We start from the raw sequence: 27828 nt of genomic DNA on the forward strand, positions 1-27828 counted from the left end.
TGCAGCTTATTTAATTTTATCATTTAAAATAATTTTAAATTGTTGAAATTTCATATTGTACTAATGTACTATGTGTTTCTACATGGAAAATATTACCAGCAGTTATAATAAACTGAGAAAACACAAAAGCAAAACTCACCATCTAGCTTTTAAGGTTTGGAGTCACCCAGAACATTATCAGTAAGAATTTGTTAAATATACAGGTAATTACTATGCTAATATAAAACCAAGATGAAAAGTGCTCCTTATGTCCACCTCAGAGGAAAATTAACTTAGTCTATGCTATGCAATAACTATCAATTCTATGTTAGCAATGTCAAGTTTGTATATCATCTGAATTATCTTCAAATGCTACAGAAAACTACACAGGACAGTTTCATTATTAATAAATCTCTGACAAACAAGACTAAGAAAGCATTTATCCTATATGAATATCACTATTTAGCACCTTTTCCCCATTGTCTGTGAAGTTATTTACTGAAAAATCAACTTACATTAAAGGTACAAATAAAAACAGATAGTATCTAGAAAGAAGTTAGATAATCAAGAACTGATTCAAATATATATATTCCAATATATGGAGAAATAAAACTAATACTCAAACTAAGAACTATATTACCACTTTTTTCTAGTACTGGAAACATGTGCTCTACCATTGAACAACCTGGAAGCAACATTCTCAGCAATGAATTTAACTTCATTTTTTTTTATATTTTAATCACTATAGTAAATAATTTTAATACAATTCTCTACAGTCATACCTAATAATGCTTAAAAGCACACTATAATGTAAAGGAGACAGATATCTCCAAACAAATACACCAGGGTTCAAGTTATAATTATCTGTCCAGGGTAAATAACAATGCTTTCAAAAAGAGAAATTTTTGGAGCCAAAAGAAAGCCAAGCAACAGTCTATATTATGAAATATGTTTGACTGAAACATGAAATTATTATTCAAACAGTACTGAAGTTGTCTAGAAGAACAAATAGTGGAGGCTGCCAGAATTTATTTACTCTAGGGTTTCAAATAATGCTTTCAAGAGTATGGTTAATTACATCACAAATTCTAACTCGGCACATTTAGTTGCCAAAAATACCAAGAAAATGGTAAAAATAAATAAATAAATAAATAAATAAATAAATAAAATGAGAGAGCGCTACCAGTATCACAATTTTTTCTTATAACTGTATAAACAGTATCACGAGACACCTAAAAGAAACTACCACCAAGAAAAAAATGATAATTAACAAAGTGGAATACTTAAAGGAGGAAAACTCTAAATAAAACTTAGTGTTCTAAACTATTATAAAAGTAACTATTCACTACGAAGAATTTCTAGAAATATGAATTACTGAAATTATTCAGTAACACACTGGAAGAAAATGCAATGTCAATGAAAAGTCTAAGAAAATGCTTCTCTCCTCTTTCCTAGAAAGACATGGAATATGAATGTTTTTAGTTATCAAATTGATTTAGAAGTTCTAGAAAGTAAGAGAATACACAAGAGAGAAAAAAGATATGGAAAAAGAAAACCCACTACAAAAAGGCTGACCTAAACTTTCATATTCAAACTGTCCACTAAACCTTTTAAGACAATGAGCAAAAAATGAGACTCTAATTCACCCTCCTTTAATTTCATAATTCCAAAGACACAGAAGCATCAACAGGTTCCATAGAACAAAAGTGGATTTTCCGCAAAGAAACATTCATGAGCCACCACACCATCATACCGCTCTTCAATAAAAGTAGTTATTAAAGGCAAAGAAATGCAGTCTTCAAAATTCTGAATGAAGACAATTTAAATCTGAATTTAAACCCAGCCAAGGAATGTACCAGACATAAAAGTCAAAAGGACAGTTTTAAATATTACACTGGCAAACACCCATACACATTACTCCTGAAAACATGTATCAGCTTAGGAGACATTGTAGGAAACTGTGAAATGAGTTCAAAACAAAATAATAACAATATGAGATCCAAGGAAGCATGTAGCTTAATAGAGAATGACATGGTGTTTTCATACCCAGAAAACAGTACATTAGTACTTCGCATACTGGGATTAAAAAGCAAAACAACCAATGAATAAAGCATATGTTTTTCAACCAGCAGGGGAGAAACATAGCCCTAAGAATGTTCAAGAAAAAGACAGGCATTGTCACCAATACCTACAATTCCAAACTTGGGAGACTGAGGCAGGAAGAACACAAGTTGAAGGTCCGTTTCGGATATACAGTCAGACCTTGTCTCAAAAGCCATAAAAGGAAAGAAAAAAAAGTTACAAAAATCATGACGCAAACCATAGAAAGACATAATTTTGAGAACTGAGAAACTACAAAAAAAGTCCCTTTTATCTTTAGAATATCATAAATGTTGTTCTTTGCTTTTCAGTTATAGCAGTTTAACTACTATAAACCTTGGCAATAAACAATAAATATTATATATAAACAGCACAATCCATAAAGGGAATATTAGGAATTCAAGACACAGTTTACAAAAGCAAATTTAGAGATAATGTTTTCAAAGGTGCTGGTCCAACATCTAAGTTTTAGCCATAAAGGCAACAAAACAAAAAGGAAAAGGTAAATGGGTCTCCCAACTTAACTTTTTTTCATTTTCATAACAAAGACACCAGATTATGTAAAAACAGTTATTCAAAAATAAAGTACTGTGTATTTGCACAATTAGGCTACTGATCAACACAAAAATTAAAGATAAAGTTTACAGCTGAGCAGTCATGGCGCACACCTTTAAGTCCAGCACTCAGTAAGCAGAGAAGGAGGATCTCTGTGAGTTTGAGGTCAGCCTGGTCTACAAAGTGAGTTCCAGGACAGCAAGAGAAACTGTCTCAAAAAGATTAGATAGATAGATGGATAGATGGATGGATGGATGGATGGATGGATGGATGGGCGGGCAGATGCTACAATGATTTTCTCTAAAGACAGGAACCAACTGAAGAGGTAAAGCACAGAAACGTCTGACATTTCATTTGACACCTGAGTAGTTACTCACATCCTCACATTATGTTCAGATGGTCACTACTTCTCAACAAACATAAACACGGATTCAGACAGACAAACACACAGATACACAGATGATGGAGGAAGGTCATTGGCTAATAAAGAAACTGCCTTGGCCCATTTTATTGGTCAGAACATAGGTGGGTGGAGTAAACAGAACAGAATGCTGGGAGGAAGAGGAAGTGAGCTCAGACTCGACAGCTCTGCTCTCTGGAGAGACGCCATGCTCCCCTCTCCCGGGCAGACGCAATAGCTCTGCTCTTTGAGCCAGACACCATGAAGCAAGCTGCCTGGTCAGACATGCTGAATCTTTCCCAGTAAGACTGATGCTACACAGATTATTAGAGATGGGTTGATCGGGATATGAGAATTAGCCTGTAAGGGCCAGAGTTAATGGGCCAGGCAGTGTTTAAATGAATATAGTTTGTGTGTTGTTATTTCGGGGCATAAGCTAGCCAGGCGGTCGGGGTGCTGGGGACGCAGCCCCGCCGCCCATATTACAACACACAGAATATGTGTGATTCTCTGTCCAGTATAGGAACAACAGAATTTCTTGCATACCATTTTCTTTGTTTTCTATTATATAGTCTACAGACTAAACACCAACCTTCCATCATGGTATTTCAGAAAAGATGTGGTTAATTAAAAATACTCAAGGCCTTGGGCCTTACACAGACAGGAATATAAAGATATCCATAGTCATTACCTCATTTGGGCCTTAAAAGAGTCTTACAAACCAGATTTTAGGAACTAATAAAGAAAAATTTTGAAGGCTTAAATGATTTGCCATCTTCTCTCCTTCCTTTCCCTACCAAAGAAAGAGAGAGAATATAAACTAGTTAAGAAAAAAAAATTCACAGCACTGCAATCTGAATGCTTTCCAAATACATAAGAATAAAAGAAAAAAGTTAACATCGAAGATCAGTTGTAGCAGGAATTCTAATAAAACCCAGAGTCAGAAATAAGGCGGTGGGAGCTGAAGGATGAGAGAAGCAATACAGCCAGCCACTAGAGAGACCTTTAATCGCTACCAATGTTCAGACCAAAGAAGCAATCCTGTCCTCAGACTATCTCCTCCGATAGCACTGAGCTCTTATCTCCTTCTGCTTTTTATTCCTCTCTCTGTCCAGCCAGATCACTCCAGTCTCCACCTCTCAAGTGCTGGGATCACCTTTGTGTGCGCTCTGCTTCTCTTTTAGACAGATTCAATCTCGAGTAGCCCAGGATAGCCTTGAACTAACAAGAGATCCATCTAACTCTGCCTCCCAAATTCTGGAATTAAAGGTGTGAGCCACCACTCCCTGGCCTCTAGGGGCTTAGCTCTGCACTCTGATCTTTATCTGTTAAAACACACACAAAAAAAATATCACTACAGTCAGTCACTTTGGAAAACAAATTGACAATTTTATAAATTTAAACAGGCACTTACCCATATAGCCCAAAATCTTATCCTAGGTTATTACCCAAAACAAATGGAAATACATTTTAAGAAGGCATGTACTCAATGGTCATAAAAAGTTTATTCATAATATTCAGAGACAGTCCAAATTTCTACCAAGTATTAAAAGAATAAAGGCAGAAGTGAGTGACATGCCTATAATCCCAGTACTCAAGATGCCTAGCAGGAAGGTCATCAAATTGGATGACTACCTGAGCTACATGACCTTGGGTATAAAGTAAGATTCTGTTTCAAAAAGAAAATTAGACATAAACAAATAAATGAAGAACTTTATTTCCACACCTCAGAATCCTCCTTCTCACATATATCACATGGATAAAGCACTCAAGTATGTACAGGAAAGAAGCCAGACACAAAAGACTGTGGATTTCAAGAGTCCATTGAACTGAAATCTTAGAAAAGCATAATTATAGTAACAGACAGCACATGAGGTGGTTGTCAAGGTTGAAAGAGAAGCACTGAACCAAAAAGAGGCAGAAATAAACTTTTATAGAGTGATGGACATGTATGCAGACTGTAGTGTTTGCTGCATCACCATAAATATTAAACATAACTCATTAAAATGCTATACAACTTAATGAGGCCTATTTAAAAATTCCATAATACATATGGCTTTTTAGCATAGATATTAACCAAAGATCTCCAAAGAATATGAAAAGTAGTGTTTAAGAGGTACCTTAGTTAACAAAAATATAGGACTCAAAAGCATCCCTCATCCTATTTGATTGGTCATGCAGGTAGACAGGTAAAGTGGCTGAGCATCCAGCCTAAAGACTAGATCTCTAATAAACATACAGATGATATAAGGTGGTGATCACTCAGATTATAAACTAAATTTTACATCGGCTGTATTTATCTAAAGAATGGACAAGAAATACACAGTAAAAGTAGATAATATAAACAAGAAATACCAAATTAAACAAAACACACAAAGAAAATCACTCTCCACATTTGAAGTTTTACATCATAGCTTTAACTTACCTAATTTATGGACCTGTTCAACAATTCAACAGTGTATGGACTAAGCTTTCCCTTCCTTTCTACCACCATACAAATTGACTCAATAGAGTATTTTTACCTAAGTATTTATATTATACAGACACGAGTCCTTTTCTGTATGTTAAGTAATTCTGTAAAGTCTGTAGAATATGAAGACACCACAGAAAAATACAGTACTCACATGTGTGCATATAAAATCTAGTATCATAATTACAAACTACAAAAATCAAAATTAGAAGGAAATTCCCAATAAGCAAATTCCTAGCCTACATGTTGATCATTATTTCTGTCTTAGACAGCACATCAGCATTTACTTGATCAGCTCTCAGGACACACTCGCTGTTCAGCACTTAACTTACCCCTCTTCTGAACCCAACCTTCTTTCACAATGGTAACATCGCTCATGATGGCTCCCCTCTGAGCCCCCAACTTGGAGAAATGATGCTTTGCAGGATCAGTTTTAGGATTTGGATTCTTTGCTGTGGCTGCTGCTGCTGCTGCACTTCCCACTCTCTAGTGATGACTCAGCCTGGAAGGAAGTATTGAAGAAGAATTTCTTTTTTTTCCCCATTCTTGAACTCACATAGCAATAACAAACAACTAAGCCTTTGTAAATGCCTTCATTTGACCTGACGTCACATAAAGTCTAACTCTTCACACATGAGGGGCTTATTTACTGAACAGTTCTGTAATGACGACACTGCTCTGGTCTTGTGACAAATGTGACATGACAGTGAGTGGATAAAATGTCCTGACAAACCACGTCAGACCTACACAAACAGACAGAAAGCATGCTCAGAACATACACTGGAATGACGGGACAAAGAATAAAAGTTAAGTGGCTCAAATCCCTCTAATTTCAGATAGTTATGTCAAAGTACTTTATGTAAAATACAATGTGCCACGAAACTAATGTTTATATAATCCGCCTTGCTCTAAAAATACTTCAGGTAGATTACATTAAGTACACAACATGTAGTAATTTTTTGGTAGATAAAGAAAGTGAAACAAAGGAAATATGAAGTAGAAAAGACATGACAATAACTAACTGTTCATCTATCATAATCTGATCATCTTCACAACTGTATTAGGGCACTATTAATTTCACAGAATGGAAAAAACTGGGACTCACAGAGAAAAGGTAACTTGCTAGACTTCAAGGTAGTAAATTGTAGAGCTAAGTTCTGAATTCAGAATGCCTGACTCTGAAGTCTGCTCTCTTCATTTCAAAACTCTACATGTGAAAGATGAGCCAAATTTATGAAATAAAATGTTTTAGGAAATTTGCAAATTCAAAAATATGACAGGTTTCAATGCAACAGTATCTGTAATATAAAAAAAACCAGAATTGCTCAAAAAGAAATAAAGTGTTTTCTAAGACAAACAGTAGAAATGTATGCCCTGGGTCTTTATATGATAAATTCGGAGTAAAAAGGCTCATATATATATATATATATATATATATATATATATATATATATGGCAGTAAACTTAATGAACTATTTATTATTATCCCTACCAATCTAAGAAAAAATTGCTTCTTCATTTGCAAAAATATGGACTAGATATGCTGGTGTTAGGTGGCCAAGGACAAACGGCATGAACTCTAGGTAACTAGAAAAAAAAAACAAAAACAGGTATCTAGAGTAACTGTACTACTCTATGAAGTTGGGTTTTCATAAATAGTACACAACATTAAATTCAACGTTAGATTCCCAGCTAGTACTGAACTAAATTATAAGTTTTCCTCCAACACATATTATATGTAAAGCCTAACTTTTTATCAATCAGTGATTAAAACTAAACATTCTCTGAACAATCTGACAAAGGCTACATGACTCAACAGAAAACCACCCTGTCATGGGCTATACAAATATGTTACGTGCAATATATAGGAGAGAGGGCAGAACTACTCAAAAGCATAATCATGGGGACCTATTGCTGCAGAATAAAGACAGATGCTGCAATTTGGGTCTCTTTCCCAAAATGATGATTGTTTGAAAGAACATTAAACTAAAAGATTTGAAAAAAATAAATCGTTTGTTCAGGTAACTTTGGGGAAATTTTATAATTCTGTCCTCCTGACACATCTCTACTAACATTAAATATTCTAAAATAAGATATAATTTACCACCAGCAATTCCCACAATGAATACTGCCAGGAGAAAAGTCACATTATTTAAAGCAATACCCACTTCACATTAAAAACAGAACAAAAAAATAAAAACCCTAAAGTATAGCATTCAAACATCATTTTATTTTGATTGGGATCATATCTGAAAAACCCAAGTAACTGCATATTATATAGCTAAATCAAAGAGTTAACTCTGTATATTGTATAAAGAATTTTAAGTTAAATACTGGAAAAGACTAGTGCAAAATGATGTCATCATCATAGCTGCACTCAGCTCTTCTCACTGGTACTATTTAGACAAATGAGCTCAATTTCTAGTAAGATTGTTTATTTTTCTCATTATAAAACTATACAATCTGGACAAAAGAGAATTTATATCATTCTTGGGAGTAAAAGTAGAATAAATATTAGGATAATATCAAAAACAATATATCCAAGAGATACTTCCAATTAAAGTAAGATGTGTTGGAATACCCTTACAAAGAACACTGAGGATGGAAGTCTTCCTGAAATTCAACGAGATCAATCAAATCAATTAATCTTATTTTACAATGGACCTGTTTCTGAAAACTAATTTCTTGGACAGAGAGAGAGAAAAAAAAATAAAAAAAAGAGATAGAGAGGGAGAGGCATGGAAGGGAAAGGGAGGAAAGAAGGGAGGGAGGAGGGAGGAAGGGAGGGAACAATCAATGAATATATGTTTTTTAAAAAGCTTTTAAAATGTGCATTAAATTAAAGCAGCAACTTTTACAAACTTTATTAGGGCCACTGCACCTAACTGTTAGAGGTGGTCTTATTCCATCGCATTTGAAACAAGTTATCAAATTTTACCTATAACCACAACTTTTAGTTTTAAAACCTGTTCTTGTATCTAAAAGCTAAAATGGTATCATCATTAAAGATAATTTTTAAAATGTAATCATTAGATTAGCAGGAAAAGCTGTCTTTAATATGTAAAAGCAATGCTATTGGCTCCTAAACAATAAACATATTCTCTGGTTTGATTTCCTAAGTGGCAATGCTCCTGTTCCAGTCATCTAGTCTCCCGTTAAGTCACCCACATTTCCATAAACACTAGTCCACAAGATGAGCTAAAGTTCTGCCACCTGTTTCCAATGGTAAAGCAAACTTGACCCTCCTCCCATAGTAACTTTTGTAGAAATATGCTCTCTGCAGACTCTCTCCAGTGAGTTAACATAAAATTTGGTTTATTTTTAAGTTTATTGAATTAAATATTTTAGTGCTAGATAATCTAATTTTTAGCATTCTTATAAAAAGTTACACACAAAACTCATAGTGAATTCAATAGTAAAGTTATTTTCATTCATGATTCACTATTAGAGAATATAATAACTTCATCTGAATATCATTTTATAATATACAAAACCTTTCCCATCTTTAATTCTACTGAATCACAATATAAATTATTAAAGCAATTTGACTGTGCCTGGCACTTATTCAACAAATACAGAATTAGTGAATAAGTAGATGAATGAACAAAGATGTAACAGCTTTAGATAATAAAGAATAAGCTATGCAAACAAGTTTAGTAAGTCAACAGTGAAAATGGCAAGTTGCCATTTTTAAGACAAAACTAAGTTTAAACATTAGGGAAGCAGTTATATGTAATCAAAATTCCTCTATGTTAAGTCATGTTTCCTATGGCCTTCCATAAAGTGCAAGGACTAGACTACATTAAAACTACCCTATTTTTTCTTGACATTTTAAGTCACTTTGTGTTAAGATCATCAATTTTCAACTCAAAATAAAAGAAACCTTAATGTACCCAAAATTATTCATTATTGGAAGATTTTCTTATTGATGCTTTAAATAATTTTCAAGACTTCAGCAACCAATCATGCAATTTAAAGCAGTAATATCAAACATGCTTTAGAATGTCATTCACTCAAAAAATGTGAACTATACCAATACTTATTCAGTCAATAAATTATAATATATATGTATATACTGTCTACTCGGTGACAAGAACTAAAATAGCATCTTAAATCTTTCCCAAGCCTATTATATATTTGCTATCCAAGATCTTTCATTTGTAACCCCTATTTGATTCTTAATTATGAACCTAAGAAAAGTGTGTCCAAAAGCAATAATGACAGTATTTTCCACAGTTGCCACACACAGGGACAATCAATAAAAGTAATCACCTGCAATTAAGGTCTTCCATCAGTTTCATCTGCTTTATAAAAAATAACAAAATATAAACTGTCAAATGTAATTAACAAAATGTTTTAAAGTAAACCAAAGAAAAAAATAAAAGTATCAAGAAAACTATCACAAATGAACTAACATAAAACTAAACTTAGATTGAAAAGCACACAGTAATTCTTTCATACAAGTGAAAAGACACAGTAATTCTCTTTCATACAAGTAAGTGCAAAGTTCATATGTAAATAATTTCCTGTATGTCAGCTACCTCTTTTTTTTTGGGGGGGGGGGAGAAGGGGAATCTCTGAGACCTGTAGGCCTGACAACCCTGGAGCTCACTAAGTATCAGGAAGTGTCCTTGAACCTGACTCAAACCCCAAGTGCTGGGATTAAAGATGTGATCAGTCAAACCTGGCTTCATACATGCTTATTTCTAAATTAAAATCCATAATAACTTTCTTTAAACTATAGTTGACCTTTGGCTGTAAGGTTCTATGCTATCATTTTATAGACTTTATGATAGCCAAACTGAATTAATAAAAGAATTTAATTTTAACAACTGATATTTTAAAACATAAATAATGAGCAAGAAGAACTACTTTAGATTCTATGTAGTTTCAGATTTTAGTAAGTATATCGTAAGAAAATCTAAGCCAGGATGTAGCACATGACTGCAATTCCAGCTACTCTGGAGGCTGGGGCAGGGGAATCACAAGTTTGAGGCTAGTCTGGTAAGTATAGCAAGTTCAAGGTTAGTCTGGGCCACTTGGTGAGACCATGGCTCAAAATAAAAGCATTAAAAGGGAGAAGCTGTGAAAGCTGGTACAATAAACAAAACCCTGCTTTTGATTCCCCCCCCCAAAAAGAGAAGAAATTAATGTATATGCCAGGACAAATACACAAGGCTATATCAAACTTTCAAAAGTATATGCAGGAAAAGTAAACACACTGAAGTGGAAATGAAATTCAAAACAATTTGTCTTGTATTTTGAGTAACCTGTTCCTACTTGGAGTTGTTACCCTATAAACTCTATTCAAAATACAGTAATAACACTGTAATTTTTTTCTAAAACCTGCAACTTTTAGACAAACCGTCAGATCTTTCAAATTGTTAGTTCTTTTTTTTTTTTTTGCAGATTTCACAGGGATTTTCCCTTTCTCCGTCTATCAAATTGTTAATTCTTAAAAACCAACTCTATAAACAAAAATATACATACAAAAAAAAGCATTTTCCTCTTTTTCTCTACATCAATGTACAATCTCAACCAATGTACATCTCAACATGTCCATTATTAAAAAGCTTGTGCTAGGTGATATACCTAATATTCTGACTTAAAACACTGATATGTTTATCCTCTGTTTCATATAAACCAATAAAAAAAAGCTATTAAAACAACCCCTTTTACTTCTAACGTAAAATGTTGCTTAACTGTATATGAAGACACCTATGATAACTTAGGGCTACTAAAGAACACTGGCTCAACTGGCCATTTAATTCAATTTACACACAGAATTCTAAAATCTGCTTCAGGCACCTCTCAACTGTAAAATGGAAGTACTTAATGTACACACATAAAACCTATCTCTAGTCCACTAAACGTCAAGAATTACTGGCAGATTTTCCCCCCAGGATTAGAATCCCTGGCAAAGTTCTTCTCAAAGTTTTCTTTAGAAAAAGCAACAGACAGACCAAAAAACTTTATTAACTATTTTCAACTCTGCTTCACTCAGACTGGTACTGATAATGTCCCTTTAATTCTCTGTGTCTCAATTTCCTTAGCCACAAAGGAAATGTAGCATTAGATATTCGATAGCTTTTTCATAACTGATCTACAATTGACTTCATACAGAAGTGGCATTGCAGATGACAATCATGATTATGTACAGCTCCTATCCTCAAGATTTAATATACAGTTAAAACAAAGCATCAAGGAGGCAGGCATTCAACTCAAACCAAATCTGGACTAATCTCCATTATTGGCTAAATTCTACCTTCCTGTTCGAAACTCCCAGACATCCAGATATAGTCAGGGACTTTCTTAATATAGAAGAGATAAATTCTCCTCTAAACATCTTTTGTTTTCTTCTAGAAAACCTTTTTAATTTCCTTTCAGAATACAAGAAAAATTACCCATTTATAAATACAAAGTACATTAAGGCAATAATTTTTAAATAAGTATATTTGAATAGTTTTTAAGAACTAAAAGCACATTTATAAGCCAAAAGGCATATTAATCTATTCTCCAACTATTTGAAGATTTCCTAGGAGAAGTAAATATACCTCAAATTTGATGAAAGATACTACAATAAACTATGTAAACAGTTGGGGTATTTATTTAAAACAACTAAAATGAAAGAAATATTAGCAGTTTAATCAATACAGCTTTTAAAACTATATTAACTTGATCCTGTGGAACTTATTATAGTATAGATCATAATATAATATATATATATACACATATATAATTTAGCAATGTCACTGTGGACTCTAAAAATGAGTACAAAGTGTTTCAGAATAGGAAATTTTAAATGAAATGATATTTATGCTGTATGGAGTGTTTCTTATGTAAAGTTCACTTTCAAAAGTGCATCAAGATTGTTCCGAAGACTAGATGAATTACAATATTAAAGTACATAGCAATACCTGGCACATGGCAAGTGCTCAGGGGTTGGGGGCTAGAATTAACTGGAAACTAAGTCTAGTCCTATCAGATATTAAAGACTTTAATGACACATTTGTTAATAGTAGTCTACCTTAGAAAATAATATGCTGCATTAAACCAAAACTAAGAATGCAGAGGATGCTGAAATATGGCGCTCAACAGCAACGTTTAAATATTAACACAAACCTTCCATTAAAAATAGTTGCGTTATTAATTCAAGGTAACTTGAAAATGCAATCAAATATAAAATTAACCAAATAAAGTAATTTTAGGTCTTGCATTTAATTGTAGAAATTCAAAACGATCCCAAATTGGTCTTCTTTTTAATGCTATAAACTTAATCATTATAAAGCCCAGATCTTACTAAATTATGACTCAGATCCAATTAACACATTAATAGGAATCACCTTTTCATCCCAGGGATAAAGTCTTGAACTTATAGATACTACAAAGTAAAGTATTATTAGTATATAATAGTATAATTAGAAATTATTCTATTTTATGAATAATAGAAAGTATTATTCATAAAAATATGCAAAGTTTAATTAAAAGCTAAACTTGTACACAATGTATGAGACAAGTTCCCCTTTATGAAGAAGCCTAAGCATTTAGAAATTTTCACATTAAAATCAAAACCTGGAGTTTAAAATTCCTAAACCCCTACACTGAAAACCATGCTTTGTCCCTGAACTTTAATCAAAAGACTTTAGATGCAGTTCTATAAAACAAACTTTAATGATGGTATCTTCTGAATGAAGTGCTAAAACCTTACCCCTCCAAAGCACAATCCTCATCTTACTATTTATACAGTGAATTGAACCTTAAAATGTTTTAGCTGAAAAATTACATATACAAGCTTGTACTGTTGGCACACACCTATAATCCCAACACTCAGGAGGCTGGGGCAGGAGGATCCCTAGCAGGCCAGCCTAGGCTACAGAGTTAGTTTTATAGAAGCCTAAGCTACACAGGGAAACCCATCTATTCCAAAATCACAATAAATACAATTACAAATATAAAAAATCCAAAGATTTTCAAGTATTCTTTCATATACAATGCAAAACCACCAATGTTAAAGTTAAAGAAAAATAATTTTAAGTTGAAAACTATTCACTCATCATTACAGAAAACCTAACTGTAGGGGAAAATGAATAACAAATTTCATAATTTTTGTAGTAATAACTTTTAAAAACTAACATGCTACTGCAAATATACAAAACAAACACAAACAAAACCCTACATCTACATTCATCCAAATTTGTCACATTCAAATGACACTTTAAAATTAGAACCTCAAGATACTAGGGTCAGCTCTGTTTTTCAGGAAGTTATTAAATAGAATCAAGATTTCATAATGACAAAAGGAACAAAATCTAGTCTTGACCTGCACCTTGAATGCAGTTTCTGGTCATACAATCTGGAAAACTAGTAATTCATGAAGATACTTTTTAAAAAATGTTTTAAATAACCGTCTTCTGGAATATTCAGACCCATCTTCATGCCCTGAACCATATTTATTGGACGCTTCCACCTTTGGCTTTTTCAACTTTTTCCTAAGTGAATATATAACTTAACAGGAGTACCTACCATAAGCAAATGAAGTGGCTGTTTAGAAATTTATATTTCTACTAAAAAATATGACCGTGCTTTACCAACTACGGAACACATGTCTAAACTGATGATCTGAGACAACTGTCAATGACAAATGTCATATGAAGTCCTTGTGCTGTATCCCTTCCAGGACACACCAAACGTGTGATGACTCTATCAATAACAGAAATTAATCGATACAGATTCACAGGTTTTATTGTTGAATTTCTACCTGTAAACTTATCAATTACAATCCATCAATGTTTTTAAACCAAAATCACACTGGTGAAATGAGTTTTATTTTCATAACATCTTTTGATGGAGATATGAAAGAATCCAAGCTTTAACTTATGGGTAAGCTTTTTTTTTCCTGCTTTCTAAAGATAACAGTAAACACCACTACTGTAAAAACCTGGCCCTAAAGTAAGTCAGTTATCTCTAACCTAAGTGTAGATTCCCAGGAAATCCCACACAAGGGGCGACCCCGCCTCGGCACCAGGGCTATCATTGTCACCAGCCTAAGCTCCAACTTGGGGCTTCTAAAGGGCCTCACCAGCATCATGGCTGATGCAGACCGATGCGCAGGAGGTGGAGGAGGTGGACAAGGAAGAAGCTGGTTTGTTTACTTGCAGCCTGAGCCGCCGCCGCCGTCGCCGCCGCCGCCAGCGACAGCATCAGTGGATCAGCCAAACCCAGCATCTTCCGCACATTTCTATTCTTAGCACACAACTCCCTAGCGGATCAAAACCCCACTACTATTAAAAACACAGACTTGCACGTTACCCACCTCGCACACGCACACCCGCACCCCATCAGCACCGTCCTCTCCCGGGCGCCGGCGGGGTGCGGCGAGGTGGGGTGGGTAGCAGGAGAAGGAAGGAGACCCCGGGGACGCCGGTGCGTCCTCGCCCGCACTCCCGCCACATGCGCAGACGGCCCCTCCCCCCAACCCAAACACCGACTCGCCACCGGCTGCTGGCGTTACGTAACCTCGCCGCCGCCCCCCGTCCCGGCTCGCCGCCCCCTCCCCTTGCCGCGCGGCCGGGCGAGTTACGGGTGAAGAGGCCGGGCTCGAGCGAAGCAGAGCCCTAGGGCGCCGGGCCGGACGACCCAAACACGCAGCACACAGTACCGCTAGGCCGGGAACACCCCCTCCCCGGCCGCCCGTACAACCACCGTTCTCCCGCCCCCCCCCAAGCGAGGGGGTGTCGGTGTCACCCACGCGGGGCATCCCCCGGCCTCCACCTCCACACCCATAGCCCCAAAGCCTCCGGAGGGAGGGGGAAAGCCGGTCCCCCACCCACGCCCCCGGCGGCCGCGGTGACACCCAGACGCCCCCGCCTCACCCACCCGCGTCGCCGCCGCCCCCTCCCGAGGGAGGCAGGGAGGGAGCCGCGGAGCCCTCGGGGAGTTCGACGAGGCGGGGAGGGGGGCGAGAGCTGGGGGCGGCGGCTGTTACCTGCAAAGGCGGCGGCGGCAGCCCCGCAGCTGCTCGGGCGGTGGCGGAGGATGGAGCGGGGGGGCGGGGGAGGAGAGGGGGCGACTCGGGGGTCCCCCTCCCTCCTCCTCCCCTCCTGTCCTCCCCCCCACCCCGCTGAGCCTCTGGCCCCCTGGAGCCCGGTGCTGCCGGCGGGAGGGGAGACGAAGGCTGCAGGGGAGGGAGGGAGGGAGCCGGCCGAGCGGGCGGGCCGCGGCGCTGGAGCGGGCGGCGGCGGCAACGGGAGGAGGGAGGAGGAGGGCGGGCGGCGGCGCGGGGAGGAGGAGGAGGCGGAGACTCTACTTGGGAATCGGATATCGGCTACAAATTCAATTCATCACCAGAAAACACCGCTCGGGCGGGGGGCCGGGTCCAGCTGCCCGGCCGCGGGGCCGAGCGTACAAGGCCGGAGACCCCGGACAGCGGCCTCGCCTCGGGGACCCGGCAGCCGCCTCCCCGCCCCCTCCTTCCTCCCACCAGGGGCTGCCGCCGGAGCTTCTTGCCGCCGCCGCCGCGGGGCTTGTTGTTGACTTTGAGGAAAACTCCTGACGTCAGGGGCTGGCTCTCCGCGACTGGCGGGAGCGGCTTCCCCGCGCCCCGGCCCCTGCTCGCCGCCTCAGCTCCGCGCCCCAACCGGGCGCCCGTCCCCAGGCTGCCCCGCGCCCCTCAGACCCGCGGCGACCCGCGCCCCTCGGCTTCCTCTCGCGAGAACACCTCCCCTAGCAGCCCGCGCTGCGGGGCCGCTGTTCCCGCCGCCGGGAAGTTCTGGGTTTCCCCCGGGCAGGGTGGCCCTCGACGGGGCGCCCGAGGCCCAGGACACCCACCGCGCTGGGACGCCGCGGGGAGTGCGGGCCCGGGGTGAGGTGAGTCGTTCTCACCTGCACCTGGGCGAGGCGGACTCGGGATCGGTGCAAACCAGGTATCTGACCATCCCGGGAGACGTGACCGTCCAGTCCGAGAGCCAGCCGCCACCAGTGGGCTGGAGGTGGCAGTGACACCCCGAGCCCCTCAATCACCTCCTTGTGTGGGGTTTTTGACTTTGGGGCATTACGAAGACGTTTCTTTTGAAGTTCATGGCTGAGGAGACTTAGTACAGTGGAGACTGGTTTTTAGAAAATGACCGTATTTTACTACGTAGCACCCACTCCTGGAAGTCATAAAAGTTTACTTTTCCTGATACCGTTCCAGCACTTCTGGAAACACCTCGCGAACCGATATTAATCCTAGTGGGTCTAGTCTTTTGGAAGAACCCGTTAGTCTCTCCCATTGTAAGAATGTGTTTGGTACCTTGGGCTTCTTCCTGCATACATTTCTGTCGCCAGTCCCTCTTCTCTAGCTCTGATGTTTTGCACTACACCCCCGTGTCTATACAGTGCATCATGTCTTCACGTGCTGCACAGTTACCAGTGAGCTAGCTGGGTCCCCATCAAGTCCAAAGTCACTGGTAGTGGTGTATGTCTTCTAATGGAAGACTTGGATCCTCGAGTTGCAAAGGCTGGATTGGGCTGGCAGGTTTCAGATGTTTATAGCTCTAGCCAGAGAACTGTAGTTTGTGTTTCTGAATGTTAAGAAGCAGAACCAAATAGCTATAAGAACGTATATGAAGACTTACTGCTCTGGCTTTGGTTTCCAATAGCCCAGAACTCTTGAGGCTCAACAGTTGGCTCTCTCAACAGTAGTGAGCATCAGCTAGGAGGAGTACGGCCTTTGAGTTGTTGGTGTTGGTCCCTAGTGACAGACCTGCAGTCTCTGGACTTCCACGGTCCATAACTGCCGTGACCGCCCTCTCAGCACCTGTTTCTCACCACCCACAACCGCTTATGCTGGTCTTGACTGTTTGGCTGCTGCCGCTACTTGCCATGGCTTGTTGCCACTGGAGCTGTGCTGCCTTTTCCTCTTCCTGCTACTACTTCCGACCACTCTTCCCATGGTAAACATCCCAGGGAAGTATGGAAAGACCATTTGAGAAATCCTTCATTGGGCCTGATACTGCTAACAAAAAAAAAAAAAAAAAAAAAAAAAAAAAGACGTTGTCTCCTAGGGGGTGTGGAAATGAAGGATTGTATCTGTACTACTCAACACAGCGTTCAGTTCCACCAGCCACAGGCTGGCCTGTTTGGGCTGCACAGAGGAATGCTGTCTTGCCAAATTCTGAATAATTCACAGACTTAAACATAGATTTACTTATAATTCAATACTTGTTCTATGCTACTTTGTAACAAGACTTACAGGACAGTTGTCCTTTCTTTTAAGACATAGATGCTGACCAGTACCATCTAGCCTGAAAGTACCCCTTAAGAATCACTGAGTTGGTGATGTAGCTCAGTTATAAATAATTGATTAAGGTGCTAGGTCCCAGGTTCAATACCCAGCACCACAAAACAGTTCACAAGGTTGGTCTTGCCTGGAATACTGCTTTCAAAGGCTGGTACAGGTTATCTAAAACAATTGTGGTGACTGGGGAAAGACCTATAAAGCAGGAGTCATGGGCTTTCTCCTTTTCCCATAGCTCCTGAAAGTCATGGGTACAAATGAGTAAGTCCTAATTCTGTTCAGGTTGTCCAAAATACACATTTCCAGCATTATCAGACCTCTGACGTTAGCTGTTGGCCAAACGATGGGGTTTCGAGTTTTATGTGTATAAAACAAAAATGGGTCAGATTTTTATTTTATAACAGCCTAAGACGCTTTTTTTTTTCGTTTAAGAAAATATTCCCTTTGGGGATGGAGAGATAGCTTCATGGTTGAGAGCATTTCCCTACTCTTCCACACCCACGTCAAGCCGCTCACGATGCCTATAACTCCAGTTCCACAGACACAAAATAATAAATATTTTTAAAACAAAATAGTCCTTATAATAGCAGTGCTACAAATAATGGCAAACTCTTACCCCACAGATCATCAACTGTACTTGGCAGAGGGGGGGAGGTTGATCCTGAGTGTTGTACAGAACCTGAGCCTTGTACAGTTAGACAAGCCCTCTACCTCTGAACTGTATGCTTGCACTTGCTCATGTAAACCTGCTCTCTCCCCCTCTTTCTTCTCCCCTCTCTTCTGCCTTTTTATTTTTTGTTTTTTGGAAACGATGTCTCTCTGTGTAACCACTCTGGCTGTTCTGGAACTTTTCTCTGTAAACCGGGCTGGCCTCAAACTCAAGCATCTGCCTGCCTCTGCCTCCCAAGTGCTGGGATTAAAGAAATACAGCACTTCCGCCCGACTTGACATGGCATTTTGTTTAACAAGGCTGTTTCACTGTGAGCTTTGCTCTCTGCTGCTATTCCATTCAGCAGTGAACCAGTTACTGTAAACTCACCATCGCAGAATTGTTTGAGGGGTTCTTTTAGTGAACATACCAAACAGTGGGTTTCATTATATCTTCATACACAGATATCGGGTGCTTTGTTCATTATATCTTCATACACAGATATCAGGTACTTTGTTCATGATATCTTCATACACAGATATCAGGTACTTTGTTCATTATATCTTCATACACAGATATCAGGTACTTTGTTCATTATATCTTCATACACAGATATCAGGTAATTTGTTCATGATGTCTTCATACACAGATATCAGGTACTTTGTTCATGGTCTTTCCCCCCATTACCTGCTCTGTTCTACCTCCTTACCTAAGAGTCTCCTTTTACTTTCAATATTAAAATATATATTTGCATCTAGTTTCTATATATGAGAGAAAGCATTTATCTTTGTGAGTCTCACTTATTTCCCTCAACACAATGCCTTCTGGTTATACCCATTTTCCTGCAAATGAAATGTTTGTTCTTTATAGCCGAATAAAACTCCATTATGTATATATACCACATTGTTTTTATCTGTTCATTCACTAATGGAACACTAGGGACATCCCACGTCTTGGCTATTGTGAACAATGGCGCAATAAAAACAGATGGATTTAGGCATTTCTATGATATACGATCAGGAGTCATGAGGCTGGATCACACAGTAGTTGTATTTTTAGGGTTTTTTTTTTTTTTGAACTGCCATACTGTTTTCTGTGTATACCTCCCCTCTTCATCCTGTCCAGCATTGGTAGTTGTTTGATTTCTTTGAAAGAGGCAGTGTACATGCTCCATATTCCCTTGAGACGGGCTCTCACCGAATTTGCTCCCAGCAATCACCATGTCTTCACCCCATCCTGTGCTGGAGTAAGAAACACACACGACCACAGTAAGCAGCTGGGGATATGGACTCGCGTTCTCATACTTACCAAGCAGATGTTCTTTCTTACCCACTGAGCCTTCCCTCCAGCCCTTGCTTGCATGATGACAGCCATTCTGACGCAGGTGGAATGGACCTAATTACATTTACCTGGTGGCTAAGGCTGTTGAACATGTTTCATGCATTTGTGCTTTTGAAAGATCTCTGTTTAATTGGTCTGCACATTCCATGTGCTATGGTCCTAGCCTGAATAAAAAGGACAAAGCAAGCACAACACCAACATTCATCTTCCTCTGCTTCCTGACAGAATACATTCCCACCATCTGCCTCAAGCTGCTGCCATCATGATGTGTCCACTTTGATGACTGTACCCTCAAACTGTGAGTCAAAATACCTTTCTTCTTCAAGATGCTTCTCCTGGGTGTACAAGGTTTGTTCTTTTGGGCCACCAACCAGCTCCCAAATCATGACACAGAGACTTATTAGCTATGAATTCTCAGTCTTAGCCTCATTTCTTGCTAGCTTTTATAACTTAACCTATTTCTCTTCATCTAGGTTTTGTCTCAGAGCTATTTACCTACCTTCCTTCAGTCCTTCCTTTCTGTAGATCTTACTTTCCTGCTCCTCCAGTCTCTGGCTGGCTGGCAGCTGACTGGCTTCTGACGCCAGGCCTGTCCCTCTCTTTTTCCCTCATTCTCTTCATTCTTTCTTAAGCCTAGATTTCTCCTTCTACTTATTCTCCCTGCCTGCCAGCTCTGCCTAACCCTCTCCTGCCTAGCTATTGGCCACTCAGCTTTTTGTTAGACCAATTAGGTGCCTTAGGCAGGCAAGGTGAAACAAATGGAACACATCTTTACATAATTAAATGCAGTACAAACAAAGGTAAAACACCTTCCCATAGTTAAAGTAATGTTCCACAGCATAAACAAATGTAATACATCTTTGCGTAGTTAACATAATATTCAAGAAGAGTTATGTATTTGGTCACAACAACAAGAAAAGTGATTAACATGGAATCATAAGTAATATGTAATAGACTGAAATTTTTGCCCTCCCCAAACATATTTGTATGTTAAAATTCTTACCATAATTTGTCGATTATATGATGCCTTTGGGGGGGGTAATAAGTTCATGAGTGAAGCCTCCTTCCGAATGGGATTAATATCCTCTTAAGAAGACCCACCACACTCAACATAGTGGTACATACTGTTAGTCCCAGCACTCAGGAGGCTGAAGTGGAAAGATCACCAATCAATGCTAGCCAGATTATATAAAGATACTGTCTCAAAAATGCTAAACCAAATCAAACACTGAATGAACAAGAGACATTAGAGCTTGTGTCCTCTCTAACAAGAAGATTGCAAACTGCAAGCCCCTACCAGACACTACATGAGCTGTGAGTTCGATTTTAGATTCACAGCCTTCCAAACTGTGAGAAATAAAGTTCTGTTGGTTAAACCACCCAGTCTGTGAGACTTTGCTGCAGCAGCATGAACTGGGTGTGAGTCAGTAGAAAACTGTTGTAATAGTTACCAGTGTGAGCTCTTTTTATCCTTTCCTCTAATCATAAAGGGATGTGGGATTTCCGTCTGTATGCTGTGATTACCATTAATGAATAAAACTCCTTTGAGCCTATAGCAGAGCTAGGTCCGGGAAACTAAACTGAATGCTGGGAGAAAGGAAGCAAAGTCAGAGAGAAGCCATGGAGCTGCTGCCAGAGACAGACACCAAACCTTGCTGGTAAGCCACAACCATGTGGCGATACACAGATTAATGGAGATGGGTTAAATTAAGATGTAAGAGTTAACCAATAAAAAGCTAGGGCTAATGGGCCAAGCGTTGATTTAAATAATATGGTTTCTGTGTGATTATTTGGGGGCTAAGTGGACGGAACAAACAAGTGGCCCCCTACAACAATAAAGCATAAGCAAGTGCCTACATGAGCAATCCTGAAGACAGATTCTCTCACTTAAACCTCTGTGGGAAGTTCCCTCTTTCCAGATTTTTTTGTGGTATGATATTAGAGTACAAATAAAATTTTTATCCATACTTTCAGTCTTTTAGATAAATCTGCTACCAACTTAAGCAATCTCTAGGTATTTCTCTTTCAAGACACTTGGGTCACAGAAAGTTAGTAGCCACAATTATTTAATGGCTTATGGAGCTTCCAGCTAGAATTCATGTTCTAATTCCAAAGCAACAAGCACACATAGTAATTATTTCTGGTAATGCAGTGGAATCTTGGTGTATAATAAATATATACATAGTGCCATCCCAGAGCCTTGCTTTAGTCCATGATGTCATCCTCCTTGAGTGATGGACATCTCCAGGTTTTATAGAGTCTGCTCTGTGTTGATTGAACTATGCAAAAACTAGCAGAGAAATAATAGTGGTAAACTTCCAGCCTTCTCTTGGGTGGTTGCTAAAAATCTCTCTTCAACTCTCTCAGGCAAATACAGTCTTGTTTCTGAAAGTCCCCGCACTCATGTAAAAAGTTTCCTCTATTAATTAAAAAGTACACCCAACTCTGTTCATATATTTATTTTTCAATTGTTTATTCTACACTAATTAAATAAATACTAATTCTTTTTAGTAAGAGTTATGGAGGTGGGCTGTGCTCTGTCCTGGGGTACCCCATGCTGTATAGCACATCAGCTATCAGGCTTATGCCTTGTCATAAATTATAAAACAGCAATTTCACCTGACTTAGATACATATACTAAGACACAATGACTTGGTAACATGTGTGAGCAAGTAATGCCCCAAGATGTTGGGCACACAAAACTTTACAAAGAACAGCCATCAGCTGCACAGCATAATCATAAGGCACAAATTCATAACTTATGTTAATTAGAAAATACCACTTATACTTCCAATTAAATCAACAACACATGGAGTTATCAAACTGTATCAGAAACACCATTCTTTTTTGGGGTTTTCGAGACAGGGTTTCTCTGCGGCTTTGGAGCCTGTCCTGGAACTAGCTCTTGTAGACCAGGCTGGTCTCGAACTCACAGAGATCCGCCTGCCTCTGCCTCCCGAGTGCTGGGACTAAAGGCGTGCGCCACCACCGCCCAGCTCAGAAACACCATTCTTGTGAATGTATCAAATATACCAGAGCAGTGAACAATAAAAGCTCCTTGTGTAAAATATAAAATACCTAAGAATGTGGCATCATATCACACAGCTACATGCCATTTTGCCAAACCTCCCAGTAGGCATATTACAAGATCTCCAGTCAATGAACTTATGATTCTGTCCCTGGCTTTAGCTTAGTCCAGTCCACTGCTTTACACTGTTCATTTGGAAACTGCAGGCAAGCCTGACCTGCCTAGAAAGCTCTGCCCTAGATAGATCTGATGTTTGTGAAGTGACCAGACATTTGCATCAGCTCTCCACTTTTGTTCAAGGGTAAAGTCTATTTAAATCTTGTGGACACTCTTAACCCTTTCCCGGCCTTTGTGCCACCTGTGAAGTGTGTTCTGGTCGGCATAGACTTTAGGAATGGAATGGGTTGTAAAACTGCAAGTGCCGTGGCCATGACTATCAAACAAACCAGGAGTATCAGTGAAGAAAAGCCGTTGAAACTGGGGTGACTTTCAAATGTATTGTTAGTTAATAAATTCTGACACTGTAGAAGGATAAGAAATGTTTTGGAAAAGTTTGCTTATGATGGAAGGAATCTAGTTGCAAAATTTTCCGTTTCTAGACAAAACTATGGCCAGTTTAAGTTGCAAACACTCAATTAGTAATTTGATTTAAATTTAAACACTGAATTTGAGCCATCTTTAGGCTAATAGCCATAGAAAGGAAAGCAGACAGATTCTATTTCTTTGCTTCTCCACCTCGTATGCCTCCTCCATTCCAAAGTCAGTCTGAGTAGAGACTAAGCAGCCCTCACCGAGACGGTCCTGTGTTTGCCATCTTTGCATTCTTTCCATCTGGCATCAAGAAGCAGCTAGGTGGTTTTCAGGGTCAGGTGCAAAATTCAATGTCATACCCTTTGTTGAAGAAGAATCAGGACTTTCAAGATAGTGACAATGAGGCACTAAAGAGCAAGCACAGCTCCCTGCACAGTGCACATCCATACAAGGCTAGCAAGTGCTGCAGGCTGTCTGTCTAGGGGTTCTTAGGAATGTTGCAACCAGCTCCTCTACCTGCATTCCCTATGACATGGGTGTTACACAGCTGGCTATTCCCAATCACCTCTTAGCTTCTGTTTCCTTAGCCTGTTTCAACCTTGTCACCTTGAGAGAAGGTCCTATACAGGATGCAGAATAGCTCCAGGCTAGTTCTTTTCTGACAGAACTTTCTCTCCCTGCTTTCTGTCTCTTTCTCCATCTCTTTTCTGCATTGGAGGAGTTGGGTGGATTATTTACAAATTCAAAAGTTGGAATTAGATCCCAGCTCCTAGATCCCCTCATTTTGGGAATTATATCTCCGGAAATCTACCTGATGCCATGGAAGCCCAGCGGCATGAGCTGAAGAAGCATCCTCCAGTGCCTCCCCACTGCGAGTGAAGAACCCAACTTTCTCTCACAAATCCCTTTTATTTGGTATTTGCTACACTATTTTATATTCCTAAAACAAATGAAAAGATTTGGATTATATTTTGAACCATTTTTCTTCATAATAAGGACCTTGTATGAACAATGGTCCCTTTTATGTTTTGAGCTCTCAGTTGAAACTTCAATTTTTAATTCCTATTAAAAAGTAGTTTATCGACGCTTTTGTTTCTGGCTCTGCCTTGCTCCTTCGAAGCCGATATCTTCCTGCAAACATGGTAGACATTCCCAAACCATGCTTGGTTTCTGGCTAAAAATGTGGCAAGCACTGACCTCAGGAAATGACACAGCACACTAAGGGCAAGGATGCTCTATCCGTTCAGGGCAGGCTGCCTTAGGATAGGAAACACAGTGGCTATGGTGGGCAGTCTAAGCCTATTTTCTGGGTGAGAAAAAGGCTAGAACTACAAAGAGGATTATGCTGGGCGTGTTGAGGCTTATGTGTGTTAAACCTAACTGAAATCCAAGAGAATTCTGGATATTAGGAGATGCAAACATTTTGAACTAGGCGGACATAGGAAGGCAGAGAGACAACATGCAATCTAGGTCTAAGCTGCTTTCGCTATGAAGACAGTCATGAGTTTTTATATTCACTTCAGAACAAGGTAGATCCTGTTGTGTAAATATTTTCTCTTATTTGGATATGTGCTCATATGACTAATATACAGAATATTACATTATACAGAATAAAATATATTTAGGTTAACAGGTGTTAAATACACAAATTAATTAAAATAATATCTTCTCTACATGTTTGTATTTTTGTTTGACAAGTATGTGCCAAATTTTTCTATTTTTGTACACTGTTATTTATATTACTGTTATTAAATATTTTAGAGACTCTTGCCCTGGATTGATTCCTCAAATATTTTTCTTAACTGGTTTAAAATTAATACAGCATTTAGAATGCAGAAGCAGGTGAATTTCTATGAGTCCAAAGATAGCATGGTCTAGAAAACAAATTCCAGGCCAGCCAGTACTACATCATGAGATCTTGCTTTAAGGCATCATGAGCTCCTGCTTTAAGGAAATAGAAAGTTTAAAACTAAACACATTGGAATTTCATCTCCAGAGATTCCAAGATACAGATGCCACAAAATCAAGAGTAAAAATGTAAGGTTTATTTTTTCAGAGAAAAGATCACTTAGACAGTGATTCCACTGAGCTATATAAAGCCTTAGATACAGGCATGCATGTGCGTGTGTGTGTGTGTGTGTGTGTGTGTGTGTGTGTGTGAGAGAGAGAGAGAGAGAGAGAGAGAGAGAGAGAGAGAGAGTATTAAGAGGCAAAAATATGAAGATATATACCATATGTGTAAATTGGAGAAGATAAACTATTTTGATAGAATCAAAGTACACTTCTGAAACCTCGAGATAATATAGTAATTGCTATTGAGGGTGGAGTTTCTCTGTGCCCTGGAAACTACTCCCCAAATAACCATACAGAGACTTAATATTGATTATAAATGCCCAGCCAATAGCTTAAGCTTGTTACAAACTAACTCTTATAACTTAACCCACTTCTATTAACCTATGTGCTGTCCAGAGGCTCATTTACCTCATCTGTGAACTTCACACGCTGATTCTTTCATGTCTGGCTCGAGACTCCTCAGACTCTGCATTCTTCCCGGCATTCTCTCTGCCCTGAAAAATCCTGCCTAGCTATCAACAGGTCAGCTTTTTATTCACGATGAGAGCAACACATTTTCACAGTGTGCAGAGGATTATTCCGTAACATGCTATAGTTTGGAATGGAATATTTTTATGGTTTTGGGGATTGAACCCAGTCCTATCATTTGATTTTTTAAGTATTATTTTTATTTACAAAAAAAAAATGTAAAATGTGATCTTAAAGCATACTACCAAAGTCCATGTAATAATGTCCTGGTCCCTAGCCTGTGGTACTGTTGAGAGATGCTGAAAACTTTAAGAAGTAAGACTTAATAGGAGGTATTTAAGTCATTGTGGGTGTTTCCTCCAGGGAGATTATGGGACACACACCACAGACCCAGTTTGGGTTTTTTTTTTTCTCTTTCCTTTCCAGTCTACGTGGCAGGTGGTTTTATTCCAGCACATGCCCCTTATCATGATGAGCTGTCTTGCCCAAAGCAGTGGAATAAAACCTTTAGAACTGTAAGCCAAAATAAGTCTTTTCTTCTTTTAAGTTTCTTATCTCAGGTATTTGCCCTGCTAACAGATGCTACCTAACTGGGTAATATAGCATAAGAGGTGGCATGACACAGTGCTCACTGTGTGCCAAACACCATCCTAAGCACTCTATCAGCACTAGCTGACTTACTGTCAGAGGTGAATATGAGGGGAACTAGACAATAGAAACTTGGTATGACTATAAATGTTGACATGGAGGTAGAGGCCTACATCAACAGTGTGAGGTAAATGGCACAAAGAAGTAAGATGCACCATGGGAAACAACTAGCATTAGCAAGCAGAAGGAGATGAATGGAAAAGAATAGATGGGGAAGAGAATAATCAGAAAGAGTTATGAAAGCCAAGGTAGGAGAAGGTCTCGGAAAGAAAGCAGGGTTTAGTAGTATGAATGGTACACAGAGGTGAGGTAGAAGAACGGGTCTGATAAGTGCCAAAGGAACAAGTGGAAGATACTGCTTTCCTAAGTTGAAGCAATTTCATGGTGTAAGGAGTTAAAATCTTCACTGAGCTGAATTTGAAAGAAAATGGAAAATTGAGAAAGAGGGGTAGCAGAAAGGTGTGGAGAGGAAGTGTTAGTTTTTAAACCAGATTCTGTGCCAGGGCATGGCTTATTGTAGAAGACAGTACAAGTAGTCCCTGGCTTGCAGTTTTTTTTCAACTGTATGATTATGTGAAAACAAGATGCATTTCGTAGAAATTGTACTTTGAATTTTCATCTTTACCAGGCTAGTGATACTTGGTACAACATTCTCTTGAAATGTTGGGCAGTGGCTGCAAGCCACTAGACTAGCCTGATGTGGGATTCCCCTCTGTATGCTATAAATATGTTTTATTACCACTGGTTAATAAAGGAGCTGCTTCATTTTATTATTTATTTTATTACCATTGGTTATTTTATCATTTACTTTATACCCCATGGAAAACCTGATTAACAGAGCCCCCAGTCAGCAGGAAGTAATCTATAGAACAATGTCCAAATTCCCTAAATGAATGTTTATAAATGTTTGTTTACATTTAAAGGGTATATGCTATAGAGATGAGTACCTTGTATTGGTATGGATCTTGGTTTATTGATACAAATTTAAGGTCAATTTTGTTATATGTATATTTATGCTCTTGATTAAGGTATTGTGTTTGTGCAGCCTATTTTAAAATGTAATGCATAATAAAAATACAGGTTAATAGATAGTTATCTATAATAGCCAAGCTTGTAGTCATGTTAGTTAGGATTTCTAGATATACAGAGATATATTTCAGATGGATAGGTATTCTTCAAATCTTTCAAAGACCTACAGGCTATGGTATTTAAAAGGTTTTGAGAACTTAGACTTTTCTTATCAATGAGACATGTCTGCTTCTGACAGCACCAGTTACTTCAAAGGGGTGGATAGGCATTGAAAAAACTT

General features: G+C 38.9%; 2 protein-coding genes across 6 annotated transcripts in view; one reads left to right on the forward strand and one right to left on the reverse strand.

Annotated features, from left to right (window-relative positions):
* The window catches only part of Akt3 (AKT serine/threonine kinase 3), a 226339-nt gene extending 210599 nt beyond the window's left edge, over nt 1-15740 (reverse strand). For 3 of the 5 annotated variants that reach the window (XM_050142952.1, XM_050142949.1, XM_050142953.1), the window contains exons 1-2: nt 15490-15740; nt 5837-6006 (exon numbers count right to left, since the gene is read on the reverse strand). In XM_050142952.1, the coding sequence (XP_049998909.1) occupies nt 5837-5882 (46 nt within the window). In that variant the 5' untranslated portion in view covers nt 5883-6006; nt 15490-15740. Of the gene's footprint in view, nt 1-5836; nt 6007-14817; nt 14919-15489 lie in introns of those variants that run through there. The other 2 variants (XM_050142951.1, XM_050142954.1) reach the window with 2 other exon arrangements.
* On the forward strand, nt 15629-20453 carry LOC126502128 (splicing factor, proline- and glutamine-rich-like; the record flags this gene model as incomplete). The annotated part of the gene is made up of 2 exons (XM_050142955.1): nt 15629-16426; nt 19997-20453. A coding segment is annotated over one exon (741 nt), but the record flags the coding sequence as incomplete, so codon positions are not given.
* Between the last annotated feature and the right edge of the window lie 7375 nt (nt 20454-27828).

Source organism: Alexandromys fortis, unplaced genomic scaffold (assembly GCF_014885135.2).
Source record: "Alexandromys fortis isolate MF-2015 unplaced genomic scaffold, M_Fortis_MF-2015_v1.1 scaffold_51, whole genome shotgun sequence".
Classification (NCBI taxonomy): domain Eukaryota; kingdom Metazoa; phylum Chordata; class Mammalia; order Rodentia; family Cricetidae; genus Alexandromys; species Alexandromys fortis.